The 15,446-nt window shown below is 34.5% G+C and overlaps 1 protein-coding gene across 2 annotated transcripts in view; it reads right to left on the bottom strand.

Moving 5' to 3' along the window:
* The window catches only part of XIRP2 (xin actin binding repeat containing 2), a 248,604-nt gene extending 235,355 nt beyond the window's left edge, over positions 1 to 13,249 (bottom strand). The window contains exons 1-2 of one of the 2 annotated variants that reach the window (XM_039855563.1): positions 13,150 to 13,249; positions 2,266 to 2,670 (exon numbers count right to left, since the gene is read on the bottom strand). In XM_039855563.1, the coding sequence (XP_039711497.1) occupies positions 2,266 to 2,670; positions 13,150 to 13,155 (411 nt within the window). In that variant the 5' untranslated portion in view covers positions 13,156 to 13,249. Of the gene's footprint in view, positions 1 to 2,265; positions 2,801 to 13,149 lie in introns of those variants that run through there. The other variant, XM_039855564.1, reaches the window with a different exon arrangement.
* Between the last annotated feature and the right edge of the window lie 2,197 nt (positions 13,250 to 15,446).

Raw genomic sequence — 15,446 nt, 5'->3', positions numbered from 1 at the left:
ATAAAGTAGCTAGAATATTTTTGCATGATTTATGCAAATAAATATTATTTCATTACTTTGTAATAATGACATAAAACATTGATAAGATAAAGAAAAAAAGGATCAATAGAAAAGGGTTACATTGTACATAATTACTATGCTTTGGCATGAAATACACAATTCTGAACTAAGTTAAACTAGGATTCTTTTCAGATGCCTAGTAACAAAAATCCTTCACTGGAAGAAAGCAAGTTAAATCTTCATTGGCTTCTCATTTTTCTTTTCCTTTTTTTCTCCTTGTTCTAGAAGTCATATGGAATTTATGTAGAGATTTTTGCAAACATTCCTAAAACTCATTTATACAAACTGATTATTAAAACCATGTGTGAAAGAGAACTTTCTTAATGCACAATCCATGTTTCATACATTTAGAAAAATACCATATTATGACATAGTACCATAAAATATCTAGAACACAGTGTATTTAATATGCTAACAAGATTTCATTTCTGCAAACAAAATGGTGGTTTTCATATATTTGCTTCTTTCCATAACTATTTTATGGGCACTAGATCCAAAATCCCATACTATACCAAAAACAGTAATCTTACATTTCAACTAGAACCCCTTAATAATGATTCATTTTCTTAACATTGCTTAAGCAGCTACATCTGCTCCAGATGAGGACAGGTTACATTACATAATTTATAAGGATGACTTTTTCTACTTTTGACTATTTCTTTTGTCAGTTATCTCAGGTAAATGTCCAAATTTGTTACACTCAAGTCAACAGAGACTGAATGGAAACCCTTTTCTATGACTTTACAGTTATTAATTTATTGAGATAAGAAATAAATGACATTATAAATATATAAGTTAATTGTATCTGAAGCCCTAGACATCCAACTAAAAGATATTATAAAGCTATAAACAAAAGAATGCATCTGTAGAATAAAAAAGAGGGAAAGAAAATTCTCCAATTAGGGATTGGTAAATGGTTGTATTTTTGGAAAATTCTCTAGTTTCAGTATAACCTCATAAATATAACTTCATATTCCTTATTCTGATTAAACCAAGTGGAGTCATTTGATATAACTAGTATATATGTCCCAAAAAGAAAACTGGAAGCAAGTATTAGCAAAATAATTTATTTTGAAAAATTTTCTACTTCTGTAAAGCCTTCTCTGAAGGCTAATTATCTATTAACATGACTAGGACTGTACATTCTTGATAACTGTCACTAGGTAAGAAATTAACAAAGCATGGAGTTTGCTTCCCAATGGAAAACCTGAGATCATTTATTATTTTTGAAATTCGACTATAGTCTCCTATGCAGGGGCCATAATAAGTAATAAATTCAAGCAATTTCAGTTTAAACAGTGATTGCTTTTAACTGACAACAGAAATACAAATGTGGTCTTCATTAATGATGTTGCTAATCCTGTTTTCTGCATTTGATGAAATGACCCCATTAGCTAATAGACATATTTTATATATGACATTACAGTACACCATAATCACTGAGGCATGAGTATTATGTATTGAAAATATTCCATTGCTTAGTGGTTTAAATATATTATCAATAATCCTCGCAAGAGCCCCATAAAGTAGCAGATTAAGACGTTTGTATTCACGAAGTTAAGTGTCATGCACCTAGGGATGTAAATGGCAGATTTTAGGATTAAAATCTAGGTCACCGTGGTTGCAAAGTCTTCACTTGTTTCATTTCACCACCATTACTGATAAATCCTCCCTGAGCTCTAGCTAAATGCAGCGCCATTTGTTAGATGTTTAAAGTACAAAGAGTGGTAAGGAATTGTTCTTGCCTCTAAGGAATTTACAACCTAGTGTGGAAACAAGGCACACACATAAACATAAACATAATAGGACCAACCTGTCAGAGCAGTTTCAGTGGGAGTGAAAGGAGGTCGAGTTCCCATTGGAACAGACCATAGAGAAAGTCAATAAGAAAGGATGCCACATTTCACGCCATATTATACAGTTGCTTCAGGACATCTGTCTAGAGTACAGGTGAGAGGGGAAATTATACACTTAGAAATAAATGGCAAGCTAGGCAAGCGCCTAGCTCATCAACTGTAAATGTTGAGATAAGAAATAAATGACATTGTAAATATATAAGTTAATTGTATCTGAATCCCTAGACATCCAACTAAAAGATATTATAAAGCTATAAACAAAAGAATTGCATCTGTAGAATAAAAAAGAGGGAAAGAAAATTCTCCCATTAGAGATTGGTAAATGGGAGTCTCAGCAGTGGTTCCTTACCTTTTGGCCGTATTCAGCTCGTCCAGCAGGTCTATTTCCACTCCTAGGAGCCTCAAACACACTCCTCAGCTCATCGAGGGCGATGGAGAAGTGCTCTATCCTGCGCCGACCACTCGAAGAATCCTCCTTCAGCACTTCTTGCTGGCTGTCATCCCTGTCCTCAGGTTCTGAGCTCAACATCTCTTCTCCTATACTGCAGGGCAGACTTGCAGGATCTGAAGGTCCAGGGGCTGACACTACCTCTCGTTCAGTTTGAAGCAATTTGCTTTCTTGAGGCTGAAAGAGCCTGCAATGACTGCCTCTGGGACAACACTCACTTTTCTGGTAATCGGTGGATTCCCATTTCTGCCTCAGTAAGTTCAGGGAGCCCTTCTGCATTGGGAACCTAGGTGGCTCCAGGTTGTCCTGCAACATCAAAAGTTCTTTAATCAAAGACATGTTCAGGCATAGAAGTCATTTTCAAAACACTATGTTTAGGAATGCTGGCTCTTGAAATTTGTGTTTCAGTGTGGAAATATAGCTTTGCTATATAATTTCTCACTTTTGACTTTACGAGGTTATGTCAGTGAGCCTAGAACTGGACAAATTATGGAGAGGACTGATTGGTACAGTCACAGTGTCAGAGGAGGTCAATGAGAGGATATGACCATAAGTTAACCAGCAAACTGGATTCGGGCAACCAGAAGTTCTTTACTCCCTCCCTTGTCCTTGGAATGTACATTCGGCTCACTGGTTAGCACTAGGAACCATTTCAAGAATGTAACCTTGAGAGAGTAATGTGTTGTTGATACCGGCTGGCCTGTATACATGAGTAACCTCAAGTAAGACCTCTGTATAAACATTTGAGATTCTGGCAGGCGAGTGCAGAGATGTACTTATCTTCCAGTCACCCAAGTCAAGTCTCACATGTAGGTTCCAGTGCTTATTAAACCACCATCTCTCAACCTGGAACGGTCTGCCTCTTTTTTTAGTCTTTCTTTGTCTTTGTCAGTGTACAGGGGCCATTTTCAAATTTCACCCAGGGAACTCCCCAGGTTGAAAACCAACACAGGGACATTTGAAAATAAAGAGACAAAATCTAGAAAATACTTTCTTTATTTTTCCTTCTATGTTAAATCAGTGAAAAAGTGTTTACAATGTAAAACTTGAACAATGTTCATTCATTGTTTAGTATATTCTGAGAAAAGGGCAATTTAATAAGTTTAACCCTAAGGAAAAGGATGTAACAGTTCAAAACTTCCTTTGAAATTTTTGGTTTCTGCAAATGTCTTACTTCAGAAGTAACAGATTAATAGCTAACAGTTATTAAATTTTTGCTATAAGGCAAACACTTTGATAACAACTTTATATATATATATATATATATATATATATATATATATATATATATATCACACAGTGATTAGTTGCTGCTATTATTACTATTTTCTAGGTAAGGAATTAGAAGTAATTTGCCCAGGGTTCTTAGTGACAGCACCTAGATTTGAAATACATCTGTGTGACTTCAGAATCTGCTCACTTAATTCCTTGAGTGTAATGTCTCTTATATTTTGGGCCCAATTCATATCTCATTGTGAAACTGTTTAGAATTATACCTTTTATTGATTTTGAAGTTAGTAGGAAAAAAAAATCAAATGGATAAAGGTACTCTTACCAGAAACACACACATACAAACACAAGTCATAAGTAGCAAGAGTTACATACTAGCATGAATTTCTTGCCATGGAAACAGTTACTTACTGTTCTAACCCAGAGATGCTACACTGCACATTTGAGGCTTTAAAAAATAAATTTTGCTCTTGAGGGATGATGTATTTTCCTGGAAAAGTATTAGCCCAATGGATATGGAGAACAATCTCACTTAGATTAAGGCCTGGAAATGTCTCAAAGGTTATCTAATACAATGGTTCCAGACTTCTTAGCAAACCACATTATGAAAAACAAGTTATGCATTGGGATTCAGTACATATACAACATTAATAAATATATACATAAAAGAAACAAACTTTTATTTTAGTTTGTTTCTTTTACTATGTAAAATATCTGGAGCTATTTACTACTCTGACATCCTTCAATTAAAAAAAAAATGTTTGCTATCCAGTTAATTGATTTATTGGTCTACTAATGGTCCATGAACTGCTGGCTAGCTCTATATTTACAGCAGGAATTCAATTCCAGGTTGGATTTTACTAACTGTATGACCTTGCAAAAGCTTCTTTGGTAAATGGATTTTGTATACATCATTGCTTTATTTTGAAGAATACATTAGATAATGTATATAAAATTTCTAGTGTGTATTAAACCCCTCAATATTTGTTAATTCCACTCCCAACCTCATAGTTGGCCTAAAACATCATCATTTTAATCACTCAAGTATTTATGTTACACATGAGCCTCCTACTGGAGTGCTTTGGAGAAGAAAGTGGGTGTTTTAAGCCACAAATTCAGGTTGAACAGACTGAAATGTTTGGCTTTAATAATATTGCTCATTAATAAGTTTGGATTAGTCACTTATTATAGAAAGTCTCAATAAAACATTAGAACCAAACAAGACTTGAATATCTGTTTGGGAAACTGATCAGCATATGCTGAGAATTTAATCAACGTATGCTGGAAATGTCTGTGTCTCATGTGTAAATGGACGCCGAAAAAGATCTTATTAACAAGAGAATGGTTGAGACATTTTCACAGCTGGCAATAGTGACCTCACAAGGTTATTTAATGAAAGAATTTTTTTTCTGAGCCATTCCTGCATAGCTAGGAATGAAAAGCTAAGAGGAAGAAAAATAGGCAAGTGGGGGAGCAAAATCACTTTTCTATTATAGAAAAGAATATCCTAATACTTAAAACTGATTTAGAACTTCTGGTTCTATATAAGGATGGAATGAACATATTTTTCTCTATTTCTTCTACTAAAAGAAGCTTAAAACCCTGGAAATTTTATTTTAAAAAATAAAGGTACATTGAAAGGTAGAAGGAAAGCAAACTGCCTTTGGACTTTGGGATTTGAAGAACAATATGGTTGTGAATTTTCTGGGTTTTCTTTTAGTCTCTTATATCTAGAACATGTGGCTGGAAGAGTCAGTAACTCAAAGACACCAATGGGAACGAAGAAAATTATCCAAGAAACGCTTGCTTTCTTTAGCCAAATAAGTGAGAAAGGGGCAACTGAGCAAGATAGAAAATGCTTAAAATACAATCGCCGTACTTCAGGCAAATATTGAAACACACCAACAATATGTGTGGGCTTTTTCCCCCCACATCAAACAATTCACCTTATCTATACGGGAAAAACAATTTGAATGACAGCGAATATCTCATCAGCAACCACAGATGCCAGGAAGAAGTGGCACAATATTTCTCAAGTGCTACAAGAAATAACTACCAGCACCATATTCTATTTCTATAAAAATTATCCCTCAGGAACAAATGGAAAATGATGACATTCTCAAAGAAAAACTAAGATAATTTATGACTATCAAAATTATCCTAAAATAATGGGAAAGGGAGTTCTTGAAATACTAAGAAAATTGTAAAGAAGAAAACTTGGAACATTAAGAATGAAAAAAGAACACTAGAAAGAGTAAAAGCTTGTATAAATGTACCAGACTTTCTCCTCTTGAATTTTCTAAATTATGTTTGATGGTTGAAGCAAAAAGTATAATATTGTCTGAAATGGTTCTCGATATATTAAGAGGAGTTATTGTAAACTAGGGAGGGTAAAGGGATAAAGAAGGTAAAGTTTCTACGCTTCATTCAAACTGGCAATGGGTTGACACCAACAGACTGATAAGTTACATACGTATAATGTGATACCTACAGAAATCACTGAAAAAGCCATCATATATGCGTTAGGTTAAAAAACACCACAGATAAACCAAAATGGATTCTAAGAAATAGACAAGTAATTCACATAAAGCAGGCAAAGGAAAGAGTGAAACAAAAAAATGGAACAAAGATATAATCACTGAAATGACAGGCCTAAGCCCGATATAGTCATGAGCCTCATAATGCCATCTGGGTCAAGAATGGACCACATACATGATGGGGGTCCCGCAGAGTATAATGAAGCTGGAAAATTCCTATCACTTAGCGATGTCATAACTGTAGTAATGTCGGAGCGCAATGCATTACTCACGTGTTCGTGGTGATGCTGGTGTAAACAAACCTACTGTGCTGCCAGTTACAAAAGTATAGTACATTTCATTGTGTATAGTACATAATACTATAAGTAGTATTATGATAATGCTAATAAATGACTATGTTACTGGTTTATATATTTACTATATTATTTACCACTATTTTAGAGTGTACTTCTATCTATAAAAAAAGCTTGCTGTGAAACAGTATGTTGTGTAATGCTGGCAGCAGTCTTGTATATCGCACGCTTATCGGTGTGTTTGATTGCATCATTTTCTCTTGTACTTGACTTAATCTCATGTTGTTTTGTGCAGTAAGCAACATGCTGTACAGGCTTGTAAACTGGGAGCAATAGACTAATGGATAGCCTAGGTGTGTAGTAGGCTACACCATCTAGGTTTGTGTTAAGTGTACTCTATGATGTCGATAAAACTACAAAATTGCCTAATGACGCATTTCTCAGAACATATCCCTGTGGTTAAGCTGTGCATGGCTCTAATATCAATTATTACATAAAATGTAAAGGGTCTAAAAAGAATTAAAGGACAGAGATTGCAGAATAGATTAAATCATTATCTAGCATATACATGAAAGGGTATTATGCTGAGTGAAAAAAGCCAATTTCAAAAGGTCACATACTGTATAATTACATTTACATAATATTCTTGAAATGAAAACAATTATAGATAGTATACAAACAGATTAATAGTTGCCAGGGGTTATGAATGTAGGCTTGGGGTGGGTTTAACTATAAATGGATAGCAAAAGGGAGGATATCTGTGAGGGGCTAGAAAAGTACTGTATCTCAATTGCCATTGTTATAAAGAATAACTACAAATAAAAGTAGCACTTATGCATGTGATAAAATGGCACACAAGTATATATACACATTGTATCAATGTTGATTTCCTCGTTTTAAAAATGGAATGTTATGTAAGATGCTAACTATTGAAGGAAACTGAGTAAAGCATACACAAGATCTCTCCTCACTGTTTGCAACTTCCTGCAAATCTATAATTATTTCAAAATAAATTTTTAAAAACCAAACAAATAAACAAGTGATTTGATAGTCATTCCTTCACATTTTATTCCATTTGGAAAGGATAGTGAGAGACGCAGACAGTAGTATCAGCATTTATGTTGTGTAGTGACATGGGGTGGTAAGGCACTCTGCCACATAGTCCATCATTATAAATGATAAATGGCATACTTATGTCAGTTGTGAGTTTATTGCCTCTCAGCTCCAAGTGCACCCTGCAGTATATGCTCCATGATAAACAACTGAATCCCTTTAAGCATTTCTCTTTAAAGTGTGCTCGATGTTTAGCTTTCTCAGCAGGGGGCACTGGAGGAACACTGCAGATGAAAGAGGCTCCTTGAAATTTCTTGCGCGGGAGAGGTGTCAGGGGGTTATAGATGTGAGAACAGCCAGTGGCAGTTCCCGGCCACAGGCATTGAACACCACCCATCTATAATTTTATGTTTTGGACTGGGGATAATCTTTCCACAGCGCTCTCAACGTGGAAACAAACTATAGCTACCTGTGGCCTGGAGGGTCACACAGGCAGCAGCTATAAATTCTGCACGCCTCTGAGCAGTCTACATGCAGCTTGCCTGTGGCCCAGGAGATGAACACAGATGTGCTGTTCCCTCTGCCAGCCCCTGCACAGCTCATGTATCCTGAAGGCCTCTTGCCCAGACAGGTGTTCAGACTGCTATTGCATGGCTTTGCTCATCATCTGCTAAGTCTGAATCTCAGAGAGTGGCCTATTGCTTGTTTGAAAACTCCAGACCAGCTCTAACCTGGCTAAACTAGCCAATTTCTCTGCTTTCTGGGGGCTGAACCACACACCTCTTCCTAGGAGGTCTAAACCCTTTGTAGATTTGTCCTTCCTTGGTGACTCTGCCTTGGCCCTAGGGGACCATGTAGTGTTTCCTTCTATACTATGTTTACGCTTCCATCGTAGCTGTTAATTCTTTTTGTTAAACTTCTCCTATTTAACTTATTGTGTGGTTTCTACTTCCTGATTGGACTCAGACTGCTATAATACACTTGTTCAATAAGAGCTGTTGACTCTTAATTCTAAAAGTAAGTCATGCTAACACATTTTCAGTATTATCACAATGATACATGCCACTGTTTATTATCAAGTTTAGCAGGGTATGGCATGTGGTTGGGAACAACTCTTCTTCCTTTACAACCTAGTCAGGAAATGACAAACAACATGGCAGAAAATAGCATTTCCCTAAAAGTCTTATTAAACTCTAGTTTTCCATGATGTTCTTCAGGAAACATTATAGTGAGTATTATCTAAATGAGTTTAAGAAACTTAATATTTATCCCATTCCGAGAGAACTACAATGTGCACTTATTCCATTTTAAAGACTTTGAAAAGTGTTTCAGACAAAAAGCTCAAATAATTCATTGTTGCTCTAAATGTATCTAATGGGAGAATCTTTTATCATAAAGTGTCCATAACATCCTCAGGAGTTGTCTTCTATCAAAATCATGACATAAGGCAAAATTCACTAATTATAAAAGGCAAGCCTCAGATTCTTTCTTAGTGTATATATATGTAGAAATTGATTAATTATTCATCTAAGTCATGACTTTGAGAAATTTTTAAAGTATTTATGTTAATAATTATTACATTTAACAAATAACTTTTTTTGTATTTTTATTTTATTAAAAAATAGTTGGCATCTGTTAAAGACCACATGATAAGCCGAAACATTTATGTATAAAATAAGAAGACTTTCCCAGCATTCAGGGAATTGTATAATAGGTCAGAATCTGATATGAATTGAGGAAGGTAACTGTATATTTTGTAATAAAAATAATTTAATTAAAAAAAGAAAACTGAGTTGAAATGAAGATTCCGAGGTGGTTTCCTTGTGACCATGCTGCAAAGGTCACCAGTTGGTTACACATATATACCCTTTTTCACACAGTAAGACAAACTTCGATTCACATGGCATTTACTTCTGTTCACATATCTAGAATCCTATTGCTGGGTTTGGTGGGCCCTGCCTGCCACTTTAGCCACCCAGGTGAGTAATGCTCAAGAACAATTTGAGTTCAGGAATTTTGGACTTCGGTTTCCTCTGTCAAGTGAGCACCTTCACTAAGTTAGGAACCACTATGTTGAGTCATTGAAACTGAGGTTGTAGTGAGGTAGACAGAGGTAGAATAAAACTGAAAAAAATGTCCATGGAAGCTACAGGATTAACTGATGACTTGAAAAAAAAAAAGCATCGGAGTATTGCACAGCCAATATTGGCATTTCTATAGAAATATGTGCTGTTTTGCACGGTCACATATGACACATAAATCGTTTTGGTCTAACCGAAGTAAATGAACTCTGTATTTTTCCTTGTTTTGGGGATGATTTTGGTAATTTAAGAGATTTTCAACAAAGACTTCATTCCATCAATCACTCTGCCCATTCAGTGTAATATATTCCTTTTTTTGTCTCCTCCTAGAGGAACTTTGCAAATTCTGTTCCTTTGGCTTCAGCAGTCTTCCCTCTCCTGTTCTCCTAGTATCTCTTAATTATGCTTCTGGTCTCAACTTAAGGCATGACTCCTTCAGAGAATCATTCCTGACTTATCAAAGATGTTATAGCTCACTATTCAATAGGCATCTGAGGTGATTTTAAGGAACGAGATCTGAAATCCATATTTTGAGAAATGCTAATAGAATAACTGTTTGCCTGGATTGACAGAGAAAATCTGCCAAGATTTAGTATATACATAAAAACTGACTTTACATTAGGATTCTAAAGACTTTAGTTCATGTTCCTCCAGGTGACCTGCTCTCTCATGTGAAAGAGTATCAAGTGTGTAGAGGGAGAATTTTTAAGCAAGAAAAAGAAAGACTTATCTGAAACTAAGTTGTCAGTGTATTAAATACTAGATTCTCACAAAGGTGTCCTTATATTTTGTGATCTCTATAATTGTAAGAATTATCTCCTGTCTCTCTTATTATAACATTGAATTTATTTCTGATTATAATAATAATATAAGGTTTGTGGCTCATTTCATATAAAACAACAAGAACAACAATGATTTTGCCTGTCAAGCGCGCCAATCTGCTCAAAGAAAAATTAAGTCTAAGTAACTCGGCGAGAAGGAAAATTACCAAATGCTTTCCCATTCCACTGAAATTCCCTGAAGTCAAATTTTAAACAAGCTTTGTAAATAGTCTTATATGGTTGATTTACTAAGACTTCTTGTAATTCATAACTCTTTTTTTTTATATTTGAAGACATGCTTTGAATTTGGTATACTTTTCTACTAAGAGTGTTTCTAGTTTAAAGCAGAGTTATTTATCAATTTGAAACACATTTGCAAATCTAAGAAATACATGATTATTACAGAATGATAGCAAGTGAAAAGTCTTAAACGGCCTGATAAATGGCAAGAGTGACAAAAATGCTGACACCTTAAACTTGTATTGCCAAAAAGGAAAGTTTATCCTAAACAAAAATCTTAACTGAAGAACATTCTTTATATACAAATGTCCCTTGCAGCATTTTGATTATCATTAAAAAAAATCTAGAATTCAAAGCAAGAAGAATATTTTAATAAATTATAGTCTGGCAACAAAATAAAATTAAGTAGCCATGTGGACTAGTAAATATGAAGAAAACAGAAATATTAAAATAAATTTACAGTATAATATTAAGCAAATACACAAAAGTGAATATATTTTGTTATTTTAGAATACATGCATATGTCCTAAAACTAAAGGCATTTTACAAGATAAAAATAATTGTGTTAGTGTATTGGGATTTGAGGCAATAGACTTTTCCACACTTTTAAAGAAAAAGTAAATACTGTCTTTAGCAGCAACAAACTATCTTCTTCTATGGAAGAAAAAAAAATAATGTCTTTTAAAACAATTATGAATTTCTCTGGAATATTTTTAAATTTTCCACTGACCATTACTCAAATATTTATAGCATCAAATTCCAACATTCTCAGTTTTCACTGAGAATGCTTTCAGTTCTCAGTTTTCAGCAAAGAATGACCATTGGAGGTAATTCAAACCCGAGAGTCAGTTTACTGCAGTCATCTTTGTTTTAAATTACAGCACTACCAAACCTTCCCTAGAATCAGCATGCAATCCCTCCTTTTTCCCTCTGGTGGTTTTATATATACATTTATTTATATTGCTTCTATGAAATGATACCTGAGCTTGACTACAAGTGATGTCATTTCCATTGCTCTAAAATCATGACACTCTTTGTCAAGTAACCACCCAAAGGTTATTTTGGAAAAGAATACAAACTCCGCTCCAGAAAGTTGAGAAATCTCCTCAAAATAGTTCCTATAGGGGCCCGGATGGAAAGCCTTTTGCCAGATGAAGATAAGTGGAGTTCTTCAGGGGGCTGTTTCACTCTATTTAATCATTTATTTTGAGTTCTGAAAACAGAATGCAACAGAGGGCCTGGATTTCATGACAGAGCTGTTTCATATAATAATTTCAGTAATAAATAAATTTACTTTTTTTTTGAAACTGCCAAATGCTTGTTTCCATTTCATTATTTCTACTGGTTTCTACAGGTTCTCTCTTTTCCCAACACCCACCATCCTCTTAAACATTACATTTCAGAGATCAGAATGTCTCCTAAAGCTCTTTCAACAGGACTATAATATAGAAATTTTTTTCAGATATATTTTAACAATTTTAATACTAATTACAATTAGAAATTTGTTGTTAATCAAAATGAGAAGGGTCTACCAATTTAAGAATAAAAAAGACATCAGAGTGGAATAAAAATGTATTGTGGAATAGAACTTTATTTTAGTATAGGTGCATGGTAACTATAGCCACGTGCATGGAAAGGAAAAATATTTTGCAATATAATGCGAGACTCCTTTAAAACAGTAGCTAATGATTCCAACAAGATGACAGAACATAAGAAGATCGTAAGGCATATCAGAATCAGCAAGCTGCAGTTTCAAACTACAAAACAAAAGGTTTCCAAGAACCTGCCAAATTTATGTTGTCACTGAGCCAGATTCACTGCCAAGGAAATCCTCAGTCTTGCAACTGTTGTAACAAGTTAAGGTCAGGGAAATAAGTGCAATTAGCACCTTCCAAAAAGAATAAGAATTTGAAGTATTAGGTTTATAATAGTAACATTAGTGCAATTTAATTTATTTTTGTTTTGGTTACATTTTCTACTACCAAGTATCAATACTTTTGTTGCGATTGCAAAATATTCTCAGGCAGCACTTTTTTTATTTTTCAGAGAAAAAAATCCTAAAGGCAATAACTAAAAATGTCAAAAAAAAATTAATTGATCATTTTGAGCAGGAAAAATTTTAATTAGTTTTGGCAGATAGTTGCTGAACACCTACCTGATAAGAATGTGAAAGAAATGATCTGAGAGTTTCAAAGAAATGGCATTTACAACATATATTTTAAAAATCTAACTAAAGTTTTAATAGTAGATGTTGCCAATTTTATTAATTTTTATGTCTATTCATTAAAACAGATTTTCAATTAGTTTTCCTTCTGAAAATGTACCTAAAATTAGTACATTACTTAATTTGCCACTGATAAGATGCATGCATAATTCAATATATGAAGAAAAACATAGGAATAATGCATTTGTTTATTTTTTCTTTCTTTTATCTCATTCACATTTATTAAGAAAACTGGCAAAGCACCTTGCTAAGACAAATTATTAAAAGAATTTATGAAGTTGTATATTTGCAATAAGCTTATCTTACCGCCATGTCCTTTTCTGTCAAGTTCCTGTTCTGTGCCTCGGCTACCACAGTTACATATCCATTAAAGGAAAACACAAATTTAACAGTTCTTTAACTCACTGATCTCATCTAACTAATGAATATCAAGCATGATGGACATACGTCGCTAGATAGTGGTTACAAGACACCAAATCTCTCATAGCTCTGGGAGCTACATTATTTAGTAAGTCATGGAACAGAGAAGTGCACTTTCGACCATAACCCCTGCTTGTGCTGGGTACTCAGCTTACAAGGTTTACCAGGTAAAGGCTGATTGAAGCAGCTTTTGTTTCCAAATTCTATAGAACAAAAACCCATCCTCGGTCAAAGGACCGATCCCACAGTATCCCAGGAAACTGTCTTTAGGACGTGGATAATTAGTATTTAATAAAAGAAGTTATCATTAAATGTTTTATGGATTATCCTATAGAGGCCAGGTACCAGACAAACCTGTAACTTAGCACTAAGCGGATATTCTGTAATACAGGCAAACTTCTACCATGCTCACATACAGAATACATCTGTAGGAAAACAATCAACTCGAACCTGCTCTTGTAAATTTTAAAATAAGAATCTCAATATTAATAACAAAAAAGAAAAACAGTTTTAGAGTTTACTGTGAAAAGCTACCAAAGGATTAGAAAAGTCCTGCCTTCAAGGGTTTATAGTCTGGTCAAATGCACTGTTTCTTAGCTTTATGCACCAACATCACCTGAGATGCTGTTAACATTGCAGATTCCTAAGGCCCAGATTATGGTGTTGCAGATTCCATAGGTCTGGACTGTGGCCTGGGAATCTTACAAAGCACCACTTCTGTTACCTGAAGCCCGTGGACTCCAAATTAAAAAAAAAAATACTTTGTATATTAACAGAAATATCAATGAACTAGAGAAGATACAACAGCATTCGTTAATTCAATAAATACTTGGGAACAGCTTACAGTGGGAACAGCACTATACTAAGGACTTATAAAGCATTTATAAAACAACATACAAAAAGCAGAAAAAAGAAAGTGTTAGTGAGAGTATAGAGAAACTGGAACCCTTGTATGTTGCTGGAGGGTATGTAAATGGTGCAGCTGCTCTGGAAGACAGTATGGTGGTTCTTCAAAATATTAAATGTACAATTACCATGTGTCCCGGCAATTTTACTTCAGGGTATAACCTAAAAGAATTGAAAACAGGAACTCAAACAGGTTATTTTCCCATCTATGTTCATAGCAGCATATTCACAATTGCCAAAATGAGGAAGCAAACCAGATGTCCATCAATAAATAAATGCATTAACGAAATGTATATACACAGAATGAAAGATTATTCACAATTAAAAAAGGAAAGAAAATCTGGTTCATGCTATTATATGGATGATATTATCCTAAGTGAAAGAAGTCAGTCATAAAAAGATAAATATTATCCTATTCCGCTTATCTGAGATAACTGGAAAGGTCAAATTTATAGAGACAGAATATCGAATAGTGGTTACCAGAGGCTAAGAGAAGAGAAGGGAGTGTTATTGTTTAATGGGTACAGAGTTTCAGTTTGGGAGTTTGAGGTGATAACATTCGGGAGATGAATGGTGGTGATGACTGCACAGTCATGTGAATGTAACTGAATGCCACTGAGCTGTATACCTAAAAATAGTTAAAGTGGTGTATATTTTATGTTATATGTATATTTTACCACAAAAAAAATCTAGAAAAACATGTCAATGAAAATCATACAAACAGTAATCAGAAAGTATAGAAAGTATGTTGGTAAATGACTACTGTGATAAAAAAAAAAAAATTAAAATAGGCTTCTTGGTGAAGAGAATTTTTGTACTTGTGTTGAAGGCAGAAACCTAATCCCTGGTGCTTCCACACTTCATGGCCCTTTCCCCATCCCACCCTCAAATGCACCCAAATCAAAGGGAAATGGGAACTTGGTAATTCATTATGTAATGCAAATATCAGTCCCCCCTGAAATGAACATAGATTCAGATATTGCTTAAATTCTGTAAGTAAAGAGGCAAATGAATATCTAAGGGTTTTTTTTCCTCAGGTGATGAACTACAACAGAAACAACATCAAGATCACCTTCTTATTCAATAAGTGAATGTGATGGAGACCAAGAACGGAGCAGTAAGGATGGATGTGATAATTTGGACATGCTGCTTATAGTGTAGTAGCAAAGAATACATAGAACTAGGACTCAGTGTACGAAGACCATTGCCCTAGATTTTTCAATCAGCAACCACATGACCTTGAACTTGAGTTTCCTCAGAAATAAAATGGGACTCAT

Source organism: Pteropus medius, unplaced genomic scaffold (genome assembly GCF_902729225.1).
Source record: "Pteropus medius unplaced genomic scaffold, Ma_sr-lr_union100, whole genome shotgun sequence".
Classification (NCBI taxonomy): domain Eukaryota; kingdom Metazoa; phylum Chordata; class Mammalia; order Chiroptera; family Pteropodidae; genus Pteropus; species Pteropus medius.
Note: the sequence above shows the minus strand (reverse complement) of the source record. Positions and strands in the feature narration are given on the sequence as shown.